This window comes from Thalassophryne amazonica, chromosome 16, assembly GCF_902500255.1.
Source record: "Thalassophryne amazonica chromosome 16, fThaAma1.1, whole genome shotgun sequence".
Classification (NCBI taxonomy): Eukaryota; Metazoa; Chordata; class Actinopteri; order Batrachoidiformes; family Batrachoididae; genus Thalassophryne; species Thalassophryne amazonica.
This window is the reverse complement of record NC_047118.1, coordinates 31,590,477-31,608,372: the sequence shown is the minus strand read 5'-3', so window position 1 is coordinate 31,608,372 and position 17,896 is coordinate 31,590,477. Positions and strand designations below refer to the sequence as shown.

Below are 17,896 nucleotides of genomic sequence, written 5' to 3'. Positions count from 1 at the left end.
AAGATTAATTTTGGCCTATATAAGGTGCCTGAGCCCAGTGAAGCTGACCCTCCAACCAGATTAAAAAAAATCCAAGCAAACAGGCTGAGTTTGCCCTGTAATTTCTGACGGTACATGAACGCAGTGGCAGCAGCAGTGCTCACAAACCGGTGTCTGCACTGAGTGAAAACATGTAGCTGGTCAAACGAAGTCAAACTAAACACTAACGTTACAAACACTAAGCAAACGATAAAAAAAAAAAAAAAAAAAAATCAAGAACGACAGTAAAACGAAATACTGACGAATTGAAGTTTTCGTTGCCCTTCATTCAAATTTTTCAACTTTAAAAATCCTGATGCCAGTATCATCTTAACCTAAACTGGGCTTTTTGCTATATGTAGACTCCCTTTAAAATTTGTGACCTTGCTGTATAATCAGATTAGAATGTTGCCCAGTTCTATTCCTATTTTGATTCTTTTTTCCCCTATAGCAAAAAGAAAGTACAAATAAATCACATGACAATTACACAATTATGAGTATTTCATAGCCATTTCAATATTTTATTAAAAGTATCACATAACAGATAAATACGCAAGAATATCAGTCATCTGACAAATTTACTGTAAGTACACATTAAGAGACATGATGCAAGTTGTGACTCAGTGTTTCAAAAAGAACACAAAGACTTAAGTCCATTATTAGTTGATTATGTATAACAACACAAAATGTAAAGATGATACACACTGACATTTCATAAAAAAAAGTTTAGTGAATTTATTTGTTAATCCATAATTTAAGTGTTGGTGCAAGAATATAAAGAGTTAAAGCTGATTTTTTTTTTTAATGGCAAAAGTCATTTAGAACATAATCTCACATTAATTCCAGTTTAGTTGGTGAATCTGTACTATAGACTGCATTACTTAAAATGTCAGTATTATACGGTGATTGAATACTTTCAGAGGTCCTTATTTTTATTCAAGGTTTCAATCATAAACATACTTATTTAGTTTCTGCTCCTTTCTCTGCCCCCTGACCAGGCAGCGTCTCTACATCTGGAGTTGTGTCTAACTGTAATTAGGACGGGTTAAATGCAGAGGACAAATTTGGTGGCATGCATGTCTATTGACAATAAAAGGGTTATCTTCTATTCTTCTTGAACAGACTTTGTAGCTTGCATTTTACAATGCAAGTTTTATAAACAGAATACATTTACTCATGTACTATTGGAACAAGTGTTTCTGCATATATCGGGGAAAAAAGAACCCCGAATGTTAGTTACTGCTGCAGTAGTATTGGTTGAACACCAAAATATTATTACTAAACAAATGTCTTTTTGTAAGTAGCTTCAACATATCTGGTCAGAATACTAGTGCCGGCAGCTCCAGCTCTGATAATCTTAATGACCATGGCGTTCACATTCCTATAGTCGCTGCGGGCATGACCTTTGACCCTGAGTGACAAACTCAGGGTCTATGCTTTTTGGTGCCATTGTGACTTTCTGACTCATGGTACATTAGCTGGTGGAGAATCAGCTTCACTTGTTCCCCCTTCCAAGATTTCTTTGACTTGGCTCAGACTCTCGGCCTGACGGATCAACTCCAGCTTCACCTGCAGAGGAGGAGACGCAAACACAGTTACTCAAATTTAGCCCTGCTTTCATTCGAGTATAATTGTATGGAACATTTCTGAAAGATGTCTGATTGTTCTAGTAGTCTATCAACACAATTATGAGCATAAATTACAATTAATCCAGGTTCTGCTACAAACAAGTTTAATATCTTTCACATGAGGGAATCCGGACCATCACCCCGCCGCTCAGGCACAGTTCCTACCTGCAGTGTCTGTGACAGATGGACAAAGTCTCTCTGTACGGTCTGACTAGTGTCCATTTGTGAACGTAGACTGATCACTTGGCTGCGCAGCTCCAGACACTGCTGCTGCAGTGCCGCCTGACAGAAAACAGCCATATTATTCGTGCAAGTTTCAGTCTTGTACTCATTCAAAGCATCTCTGCATCTCCCAGAATCAAATAAAAACATTTTCCATAGAATATAATTCAATGAACACATTCAGAATTTATCATTTTATGGTTCCAGCAACACTAAATCTGTATTCAATTTTATTGAAATGTAAAGTGTTGAGATTTAGGTCACATTATTAGGTACAATGTGCTCGTACTGGATTGGATATTCACAAAGGTACTGGGAGCATACGTCACAGATTTTGCTTCATATTGACATGATGATATCATCATCGATATCATCACCAGCCTGAATTGTTGATAGGATGCAGGATGGATCCTTGCTTTCATGCCATTTATGTGAAATTCTGACCAGATCATCTGAATGTCAGTGGATTCAAGACTCATCAGAGGAGAAAACATTTTTCCAGTCTTCTGCTGTCCAATCCTGGTGAGTGTGCACACTTTAGGACCAGTTTCCTGTTCTCAGCTAACAGGAAGCGGCACCCAGTGTGGTCTTTTGCTGCTGCAGCCAATCTGCTTCAAGGTTGGATGCATAAGCGTTGAAAGATGCTCTCCTGCATACCGCAGTTATAACAAGTGGTTATTTGTGTTACCGGTGCCTTTCTACTACCTTAAAGACAAGTCAGGCCATTTTTTTCCCTCAACTTTCATCATCAACAAACCATTTTTTGCCCAAAGTGCCACCACTCACGGGGGAATTCTTCTTTCTCAGAATGTGGACCCTAGAGATGGTTGTATGTGAAAATCCCAGTACAAGCATGCAAACCAGACTGACTGCAACGCTAGAGTCAAACTAATGTAAATCACATTCCTACCCCATTCTGGTGTGTTTGTTTTGAACCTCAGCACATCCTCTAGACCACAGCTATACTAAAATACGAAATGGGGCAAAATGGAGCCTGATAATCATGAAAAGGGGGCAAAATGTAATGAAATGGAGCAGACTGACCCAGACTGACTCCAAATATGATTAAATATGATTCAATTAAGTACTTTTATTTAATCATTTTTAAGTGAAATGGGGACTGATAATGAAACAGGGGTAAAACGTAGTGAAATGGAGCAGAATGATTCCAAATATGATTCAATTAAGTACTTGAAATGGGGTGAAATGGGGACGAAATGGAACAGACTGACTCACTGACTGAAGTTTTCATCTCTTGAATGCCAGATGGCGCGCCTACCCCCACCACACGTAGTGAGTGCATCTCACAAAAAAACACAAAAGCCAAATAATTAAATAAAAGTACTTATTTGGAGTCAGTCTGATTCAGTCTACTGCATTTCATTACATTTTACCCCCATTTTCTAATTATCAGTCCCCATTTCGCTCTATTTCATATTATAGTATGGCCCCATCTACAATACCTAATTTCTGCCACATGATTAGCCGATTAACTACAAGACTTTACTGATCACGCACTGGAGAAATTAATTTGTTTTAGCAGCATAATAAAGATGTAAATAAGTGGAATACTAAAATTACAAAGAAGAGGGGGAAAGAAAAGAAAAAAAGTATTTTCAAATTATGAAAAGCTATGTAACGTATATACAAGAAAGAAAGAAGACATTACAGCTTAATAAAATAACATTAAAGAAAAACAGGATACAAAATTGTACTCGTAAGTTCTTTGGGCATTTCCCTTTTTCACATGGGGTCACCACAGCAGGTCAGAAATGGATCTGCATGTTTATTGGACACAGGTTTTTATGCTAGATGGCCTTTCTGACCTAACTCCACATTATATAACCTTCTACTTTGGAAGCTATTGGGCTAACCACTTGTCCACCACACTGCCCAAGATATTAAATTATACTTAGAATAATTAATTACACTGGGAAAGTAATTGCACCAAAAATGTAACGGGTAGAAATTTAAGAATACAGTTACAGAATTAAGTTAAAGAATACAAAATATTAACATAGAATAAAATAAAGTGCGACATAAGTAAACATCAGTACAGATAATCATGATACTGTAGCGCAAAATGATGGTCTTTTTTTTTCTGTTTTTCTGGCTTCACAGCAGCGACCAACTCATACAACTTTACTGACCAAATATTTCATCACAATACTGATAATGTGCTGACACTTTACAAATGGCAGTATGTATACAGGAAATACATGAGAAAATGATCATTACTAATGTGAACAGAGTCACTCACTGTTCATTTCACTTTCCAAGAAAAGTCAAACAATTAGACAATTCTGTCACATTTCTGCAAAGTATCTCTCAAAAGAAGAGACAGCATTCACAGTAATATTTGTGACGCAAGCATTTTAAACAAAATATTAAATGTCCCATTTTATTTTGTCATTACTAACAGAATATTCTACTATTTGCCACAGCTGTTGTTTTATGTATAATGTACTCAAAGGGAAACACAATCAGTGAGTGAATAAATTTGTGGTCGCTAGTGTGAAAACTTCAGATTACCACAACTCCTCCCCAGCAGAAGCATCTCTACAGAGTTCAGCCGAGACCATTTACAACAGATACTGTGCAAAAAAACAACAACAAAAAAAAAATCTATACTGGGGTTGTGTTTAATGCAAAAGGACTTACTTTATCATTGCTGAGAGATTTGTTGTTGTTCTGCACGTGAGACAGCGCCACCCGGAGGGCTTCAAGCTCAGTGCGGCAGTCAAGCAGATCAGCCTGCAACTGGTCCTTCTCAGCCTGGATCCTCTCCATCTCCATCTTCAGACTGGACAGCTGCACTGCAGACACAGTCACAGACACGGCTGCATCAAGACCGCGGTGTACGACAGAACGCTGCGCTAACAGCACCTTAACTGCACTACTGAGCTGAGTATTCTAAAATATTTGCACATTTCAAAATTTATTCTTGAGCAGCACTGACAATTACAGCACAGAAGATTCTCATTAAACTTATGAGCAGACTTTAGAAGATGCTCACTCACCTTCTAAAATTTCTGATGACGATAGTTTGAAGTGGAAATAAAGGGGGAAAAGAGAAAGATTAGGATTATAAATCAATTACAATTAATGTAGCCAGTGCAAAAACAACAACACAACAGCAGCAAAAAAACACTTTGGCATTTGACATGCTAGTTGTTAAGGTAACTTAATCAATTCTGCATGTTTCTTCCACACCGGTCACAGGTACAGCAGTGTTCAGGATAATAGTAGTGCTATGTGACTAAAAAGATTAATCCAGGTTTTGAGTATATTTCTTATTGTTACATGGAAAACAAGGTACCAGTAGATTCAGTAGAGTCTCACAAATCCAACAAGACCAAGCTTTCATGATATGCACACTCTTAAGCCTATGAAATTGGGCTATTAGTAAAAAAAGTAGAAAAGGGGGTGTTCACAATAATAGTAGTGTGGCATTCAGTCAGTGTGTTCGTCAATTTTGTCGAACAAACAGGTGTGAATCAGGTGTCCCCTATTTAAGGATGAAGCCAGGACCTGTTGAAAATTCTTTTCTCTTTGAAAGCCTGAGGAAAATGGGTGGTTCAAGACACTGTTCAGAAGAAGAGCGTAGTTTGATTAAAAAGTTAATTGAAGAGGGGAAAACTTATACGCAGGTGCAAAAAATTATAGGCTGTTCACCTACAATGATCTCCAATGCTTTAAAATGGAAAAAAAAAAAAAAAAGATGCATGGAAGAAAATGGAAAACAACCATCAAAATGGATAGAAGAATAACCAGAATGGCAAAGGCTCACCCACTGATCAGCTCCAGGATGATCAAACACAGTCTGGAGTTACCTGTAAGTGCTGTGACAGTTAGAAGATGCCTGTGTGAAGCTAATTTATGTGCAAGAATCCCCCGCAAAGTCCCTCTGTTAAATAAAAGATGTGCAGAAGAAGTTACAATTTGCCAAAGAACACATCAACTGACCTAAAGAGAAATGGAGGAATATTTTGTGGACTGATGACAGTAAAACTGTTCGTTTTGGGTCCAAGGGCCGCAGACAGTTTGTGAGACGACCACCAAACTCTGAATTCAAGCCACAGTTCACAGTGAAGACAGTGAAGCATGGTGGTGCAAACATCATGATAAGGGCATGTTTCTCCTACTATGGTGTTGGGCCTATATATCGCATACCAGGTATCGTGGATCAGTTTGGATATGTCAAAATACTTGAAGGGGTCATGTTGCCTTATGCTGAAGAGGACATGCCCTTGAAATGGGTGTTTCAACAAAACAATGACCCCAAGCACACTAGTAAATGAGCAAAATCTTGGTTCCAAACAAACAAAATTAATGTTTTGGAGTGGCCTGCCCAATCCCCGGACCTAAATCCAATTGAGAACTTGTGGGGTGACATCAAAAAAGCTGTTTCTGAAGCAAAACCAAGAAATGTGAATGAATTGTGGAATGTTGTTAAAGAATGTTGGAGTGGAATAACAGCTGAAAGGTGCCACAAGTTGGTTGACTCCATGCCTTGCAGATGTGAAGAAATCATGAAAAACTGTGGTTATACAACTAAATACTCGTTTAGTGATTCACAGGATTGCTAAAAAAGTAGTTTGAACATAATAGTTTTGAGTTTGTAGCATCAACAGCAGATGCTACTATTATTGTGAACACCCCCTTTTCTACTTTTTTTTTATTTTTACTAATAGCCCAATTTCGTAGCCTTAAGAGTGTGCATATCATGAATGCTTGGTCTTGTTGGATTTGTGAAAATCTACTGAATTTACTGGTACCTTGTTTCCCATGTAACAATAAGAAATATACTCAAAACCTGGATTAATCTTTTTAAGTCACATAGCACTACTATTATTCTGAACACTACTGTATGTGGCAAAGCAGAGTGACCGAGTCAAAGCAAAATCAGTCTTCACAAAAGCAAAGAGGAAATGATGCACAAACCGTTCTCTTCTGTCTGAGTGACCAGCTGCTCCCTCAAGTTGACTATCTCAATGCGAAGACGCTCTTCACAGTGCGCCCCCTGCAGGCCAGAGTTCAACAGTGAGCATCAACTACATCGGAAGCAGCAGACTGTCAACTTTGAACTGTGTACCATTTTACCATCCTGGAGGACAAACGGAAATGCACACAGGTCAAGCGTGATTATAAAAATTCTACAATACCAGGGCTGTAACTAACGGCCATTTTCACCTATAAATGAATCACATCCACGTTTGTCTGTGAGGCTGCTGTTCATAGTCTCCTTGAAATGTGGCACAGAACTTTTGCTTGTCTTTGGCCAATGAAAACCTTAGTTTCCTCATGATCCTACATCTTAAGAAACAGCAACAAGCACATTTTTCCTTATGGAACTGACCCGATCCAAATTTGGTAGACAGCATCAGTTGACGCTGAGCCAATGTAATTTCCAACCATTACATTTACAAAAGTAAATGCTCACAACATTTCTTAAACCCAGAGAAATACTTCATTATTATACTTTGTCTTCATCATGATGAAGAAATCTCAAATGGACCTTAAATCACGGGATTACATGCAGAATTACAATCGTAAAAAGTGTGTGAAGTAATTAATATAATAAGTGTTCACGTATTCCAAACATCACTGCGACGGTCAGAAATTAAAGATTTACTCAGCTGGATCAGTAAGTGTACCTGCAGTGTTGCTTGGAAAGGTATACTGGAGTCAGGTTCTTCCTCTTTGACCTCTTCTCCTTTAAGTCTGGACAGCTCACTGCACATTCTCCGCTGGGAAAGTGACAGGTCTGCCTGGACTCATAGCACACATACAAAAATTTCAACACCTCCTTCTCCTACATGACACAAACTATACATATGACACCGTGCATGTGCAGAGTTTACACAGATTAGCTACGGGAAACAAGTTACTGTTAGTTATAGGGATGGGGCTGATCCAACCTCGGATCGGTATTGGGTTCTGATACAGACGTAATTCACATATCGGAAAATACCGATCCATCCCACGACATTTTCCGATACCAGAGAAGAGCCACTGTGAATCCTCTCAACTGCTGTTGTTTGCTCTCTGCTTGTTTACTGCCGAGCGGGAGGAGGGGAGAGAGAAGGTTTTCTGAAGCCGGGCTGTTTTGAGAGAGCTCTTCCGCAGTGTTCTAGCTGCGGTTAGCAGCAAGTTTCTGCAGGATCTCGGATTCAAACTGTTTGTCGAGCACGGATTTTCTGAAAAATTAACTGAATTGTTGCTGAACATGTGTGCTAAAAAGTTAGCCGCTTCACTGTCCCAAGGCTGTCGAACGCTATGAAAAGCCAGCTCAGCGTGCAGCCGAGGAGGAGCTGAACAGAGATTCTGTCCGCTGAAAGGGAAAAAAGTCTCCATTAAAATCCTGCATGTGAGCGTTGACTATGATACACTTATTTTACAGTTGAAAGACTTTGTGTTTCCAAAAAGTTCAAAGTTTGTGCAGCACAAACACACACAGAGAGAGCGAGAGCGAGAGAGAGAGAAGACTTAATTTTTACTCTGACAATGTAAACATATGTCTCCCATATCAATAAAGCTCCACTGAAACTGAAAATTGATAAGGAGAGACAGACAGAGAGTGCTGTCTTTTCTCTTTAAGTCCATAAAAATAAGGCTTTAAAAGTCTAGAAAAAAATAAAAGTACTTAATTTTTTCACCAAAACATCAAATCTAGGCTTTCATCTTAGATGCACCTTCTGCCAAATTGTAGCTGAACTTTCAGGTCTCCTTTTTAAGAAAATCCTCATATAAAAACAATAATGATAATACTAATATTAAAGCAAATAGAGCTCTGGTATCTGATCAGAAAAGTATCGGCAGATATCCAAATTCAGGTATCGGGATTGGATCAGAAGTGAAAAATGGTGGATCAGTGCATCCCTAGTTAGTTAGAGCTTACACACAGCCAAGTCATCATCACCTCTTTTCAGTGTGCTGGATTTTTTACTAGTTGGGCTAGTTAATCCTCATCAAAGTATGTCACTCACCAGCCGACTCTGGACAGCATTCTGCGACTGGCTAAAAGATTTCTGCAAATCCTGGAGGAGGGCCTCTGACATATGGATCTGAGACTGGAGCAGTGACACCTTCAACACAGATATACCATATGAAGTGTCCAGTGATGAAAGTGGGGTAAAGAAAAAATACAAGACTTTTATGTTGTTGCTTTGGTCATTTTGCTGCTACACACTCCTGCCCAGATGATTTCTGTAATGCACTAACAGCTTTGCCAACCTCCATTAAAGTTAGAGGAAGAAGACAAAACTAAAGTCATGCTAACTTAGCAATGACGGCTTCTGCAGTGAAGTTAGCTGATGTAAGCTTTTGTATATTGATAATTTTAGGGATAATTAGAGTGGATATTTTAACATTTGTTGCTTTTGCTTCAAGCAAAAGCACCTTCATGTTGAATGCAGCAGCTACAAGAGCACTTAGCTGATACAAAATAACTCTGGTGATTTGAAAATGCCCAAAACTCCATGGTAGAACCCAAACACTGTAATATCAGGCTGGGGTGACTTTTATTCCACAGCCACACACTGAATCCTATCACACTGGCTGAATTTTGTGTTGGGATGTCAGTAGTTGGTCAAACAAACCAAGTCAAGTCAAGTCTTGGAGCAAGTCTTGGTGCCCTGCTTCACCGCATCCATGAAACCATGGAACCGTCTTGGGACCTGGATGGCAACCATCAAGGCAGACAACTGATCAATCACCACCTCTCTAAAATATCTGCTGCAGCCAGGTAAAGCGTGAGCTGGGTTCCTCGAAACTCAGACACCTATGTTGCTGGATCATGCATAAAGAAAAGAGCCACATGGTCAAAATGTCGAAGCTGATGTTCCCTCACAATGGAAGCAATACACCTCATCTTAGACTCCATAAGTAACCACTTGTTTGAAGCAAAGCCATTCAAGCATTACTGAAGCATCCTCTGAAGAAACCTAGTACCAAGGCATCGAGTTGTCACCTTAGGCCACTGGTTAGGGTGCAAGTCTCACAAGCACACAGTAAGACAAGAAGCACAAGGTTCCCTAAAGACTTGGCGCTTCATTCTCCTGCAAAGATATCAACATCACCAAACACCTCTGTCCAACAACCTCATGACTCCATAAGCTCTTCCCAAGCGTCTCTTGCTCTCATAGGCTGAGGACCCACAGACATGAATGTCACTGCTGAGATAAGTAAATGTCTCTGCAATTTCAACACTTTCACCACATACTGATACACATCTGATGGTCAAGTCCAGGATATTATTAAAAGTCTGGATCTTAGCCTTGATCCAAGTCAAATGCAAACCCAGACACTGATTCCTCACTCAACTTCTCAAGTGCTGCAATCAGGCTATCCACTGACTCTTCAAAGATCACAGCATGGTACGCGAAGTCAAGGTCAGTAAGCCTTTCCTTGTCATCAACAAAAGCACCCAAGTCGCTGGTTTCCACAATCCTACCACTCAAAACCAACTCCATGCAAGCACTGAACAGTGAATGAGCCAAAGCAAAACAAACTACAAATAAGGCTGTGGTCATATCTAAAGCCAAAACGAAAAACTCATCTGTAATAATTTAAATTTTGCTTTATTCTGAACATTTTATGGACAAAAAAAGAAAAAAATGGAGAAGTGGCTTTTATTGAAATTAAAAAAAAAGAATCTGGAAATATGTGGAAAACTTTCATCACTTTGTGCAACCTGCATGCTTACTGAGGACCTGTGGACGTGTGTGAGCGGTGTTATCCAGCAGTGTTGCCCACCTGTTTGTGAGTGCTGTTGGTCTGTGTGTCCAGGTCTTTCTCCAACTCTTCTTTCTCAGCTTTCAGCCGACTCACCTCCGCTCGCAGCTCTGACACCTGTTCAACACAACTGCTTCAATACATAAAATCATTTCTCAAGATAATCCGACACTGATAAAAGCTTCAAGCTAGAACCTGAGCATTAAGGTTGTCCCAGTCACTGTAGGTGACCAGGCGATGACCAGCTGGTGGAAGGTAAATGGCTTCAGGCACCAATGTTCCTGTTGACAAAAGGGAATCCGTGTCTTCTTGATGGTGGGGTTTTCTGGGCAGGGAGGGAGTGTCTAAGGAGAAGGAAGACAACGAAGCCGAGTCACAGTGCCTCGAAAAATATTCTTCATTTGTAAGTCCTGGCCCCTCTCCCTCTGTCCCCGCCTCCAGCTCCGCTGTGTGGCTCTGGCTTTTGTTTGACTCCGCCATCATCTCTGTCAGGCTATTGGTCATCGACGTCATGGATTCACGAATGACATCAGCATCCACCTTGGTTTTCCTTCCGCTGATCTAAACCGCATGGAAAACAAAATGAAGGGAACCGTCTGAAACTCAAAGGAACAATTCTGGACAAAAAGTCGCGCACTCACCAGGAACTGCCCGCTGCCTCGCCTCCACTCTGCTGGCTGAGACTGCAGAACAGCGAGCCTGGTCTCATACTGTTCTGCTGTCTCTAAGAACACAACAACATAAAGGAATCATCACCATCATTCCATTCCACCCATGAATCAGAACAAACATTTCCTGGTTAAGGACATGATTATTAAAACGTGCAACTCGAGCTGTTCACGTTTCTTTTATTTGCGCTTGTTGCTGGACGATACAGACAGCAGAAAGCACTGATCAAATATTTTTATGCAAGTGCACTTTAAATATCGCTTTATTGAAAACTAGGTGTTGTCCTGCTTTGTATTTCTTATGGACTGTGAACAGATTTTCTTTAGTCCAAATGGATTTTTTATTACTTTGAGATTTTATGTGTAGTGTGCTTTTCGTGTTTATATGCCAACACAGTGGAATTTCCATTGTTGTCATGTTCAAGGCTGCAACATTTAGAACCAGAGTGCTGATATTCACATAACACACAAACTGCACTTATAATTATTTAGTGTTCCCAAACAAATCGCACAAATCCTCACCCATACATGACATGCTAAATTTTCTTATGGGTCACAAACGTGCACACTGACCTCTGAAAGCCTCCTGCAGAGACTGGATCTCTTGATCACATTGTTTTTGCAGCTCTGCCAGTTCCTCCTGTTTGCTCAGCTCGCAGATAGTCGCCACGCCCTGCCAGTGTTCAACCTGAGCTCGGCACTCAGCTAGCTGGGCCTGAAGGTTGTTCTCTGAAATAACCATTTGTGAGGTTTTGCCGTAATTTTCAACATCAGTACAAATGATATAGTATTATGACTCAAATATGGGAAGCAGCAAGTAAAGGACATGTAGTGTACTTCAGCATTTATCTGCTTTGCCAATATCAAGACACCAAATAACTAACCACAAACAAATGATTGTATATATACGTGATGCAGCTTAGCTCAAATTTCAATAAATATTGTTAATTTTGTGACAAAAGCATGGAATTTGGTACACATGTTCTAAATTAACTAATGTTTATTTTCAGATATGGAGCCATCCTGGAGCTGACCTCCAATGAGCTACAGAGGTCAACAAAGCATTACACAGGGGTAAAAATTTTAAAATGCTCCGATCCTGTTGAAAACGACATACCACATTATTTGTCTGATCATAATGATTCCAAAAAGGTATAGTTTGGGCTATCTATGACTGAATTCCATGGAGTTATGGGGTAAAAACACCAAAAATGGTGACAAAGATCAGTTTCAGTTCATACAGGGGTCAAAAGTTAAAGTTGCTTCAAATGTGGTAAAACATGATGCTAATTATTGGTTGAAATAAAAGGATTAATAAATAGAATAGTTTTGACAGTCATAGATAGTCCAAACTATACCTTTTTGGAATTGTTATGATGAGACAAATAATGTGGTATAGTTTTCAACATGACTGGAGCATTTTAAAATTTTGACCCCTGTGTAATTCTTTATTGACCCTTGTCATTAGAGGTCAGCTTCAGGATGGCTCCATATCTGAAAATGAACATTAGTTAATTTAGAATATGTGTGGCAAATTCCATGCTTTTATCACAAAATGAACAACTGTTTCGCTATGCTGCCCCACTAATATATGTATTTAGATTATATATGTTGTTTTGCAAAATGCAGTATAAATAAATGAGCAAAAGAGGAAAAAGTTTTGGATCAACATTATCAGGATATTTTATGAAACTTTGTGCAAGGATACTGCAACTGTTTTGAGAGAAATAGTCCACTGAATTATATATTTATTGTTGTTTGGATGATTATTATGATCCAGGTGCTACACAGAGCCTTATAGATTGTGACTGCCAAAAACAAACATCTTGTGCAATTTTATTTTTATTTATTCAAGTTTTCGTACAAAATGTAATTGGGAATGCACACAATCACAGATAACCCAGAGCTAACAGATGAAACGAGAATTAAATGGTTAAAATGTGTGAGAATTAAAAATTCCCACTCTCTTCCATAGAGGCAAATACACATTTCATGAAGTACTTGTACACTGGTCATAGCTTGGTACTCTTAAAATTATCAAAGTATCATAATCCAGGAAGACACAAAACTTGATTTGTGCATTTTAAACAGCGAGTGCCACACTATTTGATGTTTTCTGAAAGTCATGGAGAAAAAAAATAAAATAAAACCACAGGTCTGCCAGCCAGCAGACAGTCGTTTGTGAATGAACAGCATTTTATGGTTACAATGCTTTACAGTGATGCCTCACATTCACCTATTCTCTCTCTCTCTATCGCTCGCTCTCTCACACACACACACAAACACCAGTATCAGGGCGCTCAACTGCACACCAGGAGCAACCTGGAGATTAAGGACCTTTTAAACTGCCGTTTGTAATAAGCGCAAGTTGCAAGGAAGCATAGGACAAGTCTTTACTCCTGATCCATACACATTTACTCCAGCTAATGTAGAACAGCAGTTAAAACTGAGATTACCTGTTGCAATAACCAAAGAACAGATGCCCTGTTCACCTGAGGCTATCCTTGCATCTTTGCCAATGTCACAGTGATCCACCAGTTCAGATCTGCAACAGTTTTCAATACCATAGAGGATGAACTTGATTGATTTCAACCAGCAGCAACATTCCACATACTAACATCCCATTTAATGGTTCACAATAAAGCAGAATTATGAATTGGTTTCAAAATAATTTAACATACGAGTATGTTAACTGGAAAAAGCAAATGCATATTAAAATGACTGACAGAAATCCATAACAAATAACACACTGTCCAATAAAGAAACAAATGTGTTCACCTTACTTCATCTGAGCAGGTCAGGGTCAGGTCTGGCAACATGTGCTGGCGGCACGTGTTGCAGCAGCCATCACACCACTGAACCACCCTGCGTCCTGAATAGCAACTACAGCCAGCACATTCCCACCTCCCGAAAGTAACCATGTAATAGCTGCTGCAGCCAGGTGAAACACGCATGTTCCCTTGGCTTTCTCCAGTTGCCTGGGTCCTCAACATTAAGGCACCTGTGTGCGGCATCAGGCACCCCATAGAGAAACGCAACATACTGCCAGAATGTCGCAGCCGTCGTTCCCTCCCAATGCAATGATACATAAGTACTCCCAGCAGTACCCAAGGACCATCCAAAGAGACAAAATAAATGGAAATGGATTGCATTTATGTAGCTCTTTTCCATCTGAATCAGAGGCTCAAAGCACTTTACAGTGATGCCTCACATTTACCCCTTCTCACACACACACACACACACACACACACACACACACACATCAGGGTGTTACCATGCAAGGCACTCAACTGCACATCAGGAGCAACTGCAGGCCCTTAGTGATTTTTCCAGTCTGACAGGGATTTGAACCACGGATCCTCTGGTCACAAGCCCACTGCTTAATCACTAGACCATCACTTCCCCCAATACCAAGGAAATCTAGTTGTAGCCATAGGTCACTGGTTAGCATCCAATTCTCACAACCATACAGCAAGACAGGGAACACCAAGTCTACACAAACTTGGACCTTTGCTTTCCAGCAAGAGTACTGGCATCACCAAACACCTCAGTCCAGTAAACTCAACTACATAAGCTCTTCCCAAGCATCTCACTCGATCTCAAAAGCTGAGGATCCAGAGACATACTGAAACATGTCACTGCCGAGGTAAGTGAAGGTCTGTACAAGTTCCACACTTTTTTTTTTTTTTTACACTGCATATTCTGATGACCGAGTTCAGGAAAGCTTCGTAAAACCTGTCAAAATATGTCAACTGTCGACGGTAAATATTTGAAATCGCTTAATTAAATGTCTAATCCTGTCACGTAATACAACCCCTGGCAATAATTATGGAATCACCGGCCTCGGAGGATGTTCATTCAGTTGTTTAATTTTGTAGAAAAAAAGCAGATCACAGACATGACACAAAACTAAAGTCATTTCAAATGGCAACTTTCTGGCTTTAAGAAACACAATAAGAAGTCAGGAAAAAAAAAACAAATTGTGGCAGTCAGTAACGGTTACTTTTTTAGACCAAGCATAGGGAAAAAATATGGACTCACTCAATTCTGAGGAATAAATTATGGAATCACCCTGTAAATTTTCATCCCCAAAACTAACACCTGCATGAAATCAGATCTGCTCGTTAGTCTGCATCTAAAAAGGAGTGATCACACCTTGGAGAGCTGTTGCACCAAGTGGACTGACATGAATCATGGCTCCAACACAAGAGATGTCAATTGAAACAAAGGAGAGGATTATCAAACTGTTAAAAGAGGGTAAATCATCACGCAATGTTGCAAAAGATGTTGGTTGTTCACAGTCAGCTGTGTCTAAACTCTGGACCAAATACAAACAACATGAGAAGGTTGTTAAAGGCAAACATACTGGTAGACCAAGGAAGACATCAAAGCGTCAAGACAGAAAACTTAAAGCAATATGTCTCAAAAATCGAAAATGCACAACAAAACAAATGAGGAACGAATGGGAGGAAACTGGAGTCAACGACTGTGACCGAACTGTAAGAAATCGCCTAAAGGAAATGGGATTTACATACAGAAAAGCTGAACGAAAGCCATCATTAACACCTAAACAGAAATAAACAAGGTTACAATGGGCTAAGGAAAAGCAATCGTGGACTGTGGATGACTGGATGAAAGTCATATTCAGTGATGAATCTCGAATCTGCATTGGGCAAGGTGATGATGCTGGAACTTTTGTTTGGTGCCGTTCCAATGAGAATTATAAAGATGACTGCCTGAAGAGAACATGTAAATTTCCACAGTCATTGATTATATGGGGCTGCATGTCAGGTAAAGGCACTGGCGAGATGGGTGTCATTACATCATCAATAAATGCACAAGTTTACGTTGATATTTTGGACACTTTTCTTATCCCATCAATTGAAAGGATGTTTGGGGATGATGAAATCATTTTTCAAGATGATAATGCATCTTGCCATAGAGCAAAAACTGTGAAAACATTCCTTGCAAAAAGACACATAGGGTCAATGTCATGGCCTGCAAATAGTCCGGATCTTAATCCAATTGAAAATCTTTGGTGGAAGCTGAAAAAAATGGTCCATGACAAGGCTCCAACCTGCAAAGCTGATCTGACAACAGCAATCAGAGAAAGTTGGAGTCAGATTGATGAAGAGTACTGTTTGTCACTCATTAAGTCCATGCCTCAGAGACTGCAAGCTGTTATAAAAGCCAGAGGTGGTGCAACAAAATACTAGTGATGTGTTGGAGCGTTCTTTTGTTTTTCATGATTCCATAATTTTTTTTCTCTCTGCTTGGTCTAAAAAAGTAACCGTTACTGACTGCCACAATTTTTTTTCCTGATTTCTTATAGTGTTTCTTAAAGGCAGAAAGTTGCCATCTGAAATGACTTTAGTTTTGTGTCATGTCTGTGATCTGCTTTTTTTCTACAAAATTAAACAACTGAATAAACATCCTCCGAGGCCGGTGATTCCATAATGTTTGCCAGGGGTTGTACTACGGGTCACAGAATGTGATGCAACACCAGGACTTTAAAACGGTGGAAAACAGGATACGCTTTTATTCATGTGTTTGAAATAAAATAAGTAATAAACTAAGTAATTATTTATAACGCTGCTCAGGAAACTGTTTAAAGCCCTCAAACAGACTAGTTTAAACTCAGAAGCAACAAGTGCTAGCTAGCGGCTAGCAGCACTGCTAACTCCCAATGACTGACTGATGCTACAGACCGTTTAATCGATTAAACCCGATGCGCTTCATTAATAAACATCACGGAGTTAAAAGACGTCAGCATTAATTAAAATGATTTAAATTCAAGGTGTGTAGCTGTCATTACCTGTTTTATCTTCATTCTTTGAGGTCGTTTTGTCATCACACAGCTCCATTAAGCAGGAGGAATGTCGAACAAGAAAGACATCTATTAAAACAGAGTCATTTTATTTGAACTTTAGTTTTAGTGTGGAAATAAAACATCAGAGGAGCGACAACTTCAGGAAACAACTTTCCCCGGTTTAAGCCTCCGGAAATACGTCAACCTCCTTCCTGTTCAGAAAAGCGTTTTCCTGGTCGGACTGTTCTTCCACACTTTTTGGTTCAATAGTTTTTTTTTTTGTTTTGTTTTTTTTCCCCCATTTGTAAAGTTTCATCTACAGGAGGGCGCAGAAGATTGCAGCTATTATTTACATTTTTATCATTATTACACAATTAATTAAAATGCTCCAACTATCCTAAGCCACTGCCGTAGAAACATTGGGGGCAGAGGGGCATTGCCCCCCTCCCATTAATTGCTTTTAAGATGTGTAGGCATTTCACTACATTTGGTAAATTGAACCTGTCGGCTTGTTTCTTTAAAATAAAAACCACTACCACCACCACCCCACCTCTCTGAAACGCTTGTTCACATTTTCACTGCATTGCTCAGTCTGCACCTTCAGAACCTACGGCAACAGATAACAGAACATTTACAGAGGAATCTTCAAATGGTTATACAAGCACCAAATTTGGTAAAAGTACATCTTAGATACTGCTCTTTTGAAAAAACCGACAGGCCACTTGAATTTTCAATAGGCGGCCACGTAGGGGTCAATTTAAAAATTACATAGGGGTCAAAATATAAAAATGCTCCAGCCATATTGAAAATTATAC

General features: G+C 39.5%; 1 protein-coding gene across 1 annotated transcript; it reads right to left on the bottom strand.

The window, feature by feature from the left end:
* Positions 1-525: 525 nt before the first annotated feature.
* Positions 526-17,298, bottom strand: rabep2 (rabaptin, RAB GTPase binding effector protein 2). Its single transcript, XM_034189806.1, has 12 exons — positions 17,088-17,298; positions 11,846-12,001; positions 11,246-11,328; positions 10,800-11,165; positions 10,626-10,721; positions 8,858-8,956; positions 7,526-7,639; positions 6,813-6,891; positions 4,889-4,900; positions 4,530-4,684; positions 1,812-1,928; positions 526-1,587 (listed from the first exon to the last, which is right to left on the bottom strand). Exons 1-12 carry the CDS (start codon positions 17,134-17,136, stop codon positions 1,483-1,485), a joined length of 1,431 nt encoding a protein of 476 aa, XP_034045697.1. The 5' UTR covers positions 17,137-17,298; the 3' UTR covers positions 526-1,482.
* Between the last annotated feature and the right edge of the window lie 598 nt (positions 17,299-17,896).

Coding starts and splice junctions, on each gene's coding strand:
- rabep2 (XM_034189806.1), bottom strand. CDS start 17,136: ATGGAGCTGTGTGATGACAAAACGACCTCAAAGAATGAAGATAAAACA. Junction 11,329..11,845: donor TCTGCAGGAGGCTTTCAGAG/GTCAGTGTGCAC, acceptor TTGTGTTCTTAG/AGACAGCAGAACAGTATGAG. Junction 8,957..10,625: donor CCAACAGCACTCACAAACAG/GTGGGCAACACT, acceptor TCTGTGTTGAAG/GTGTCACTGCTCCAGTCTCA.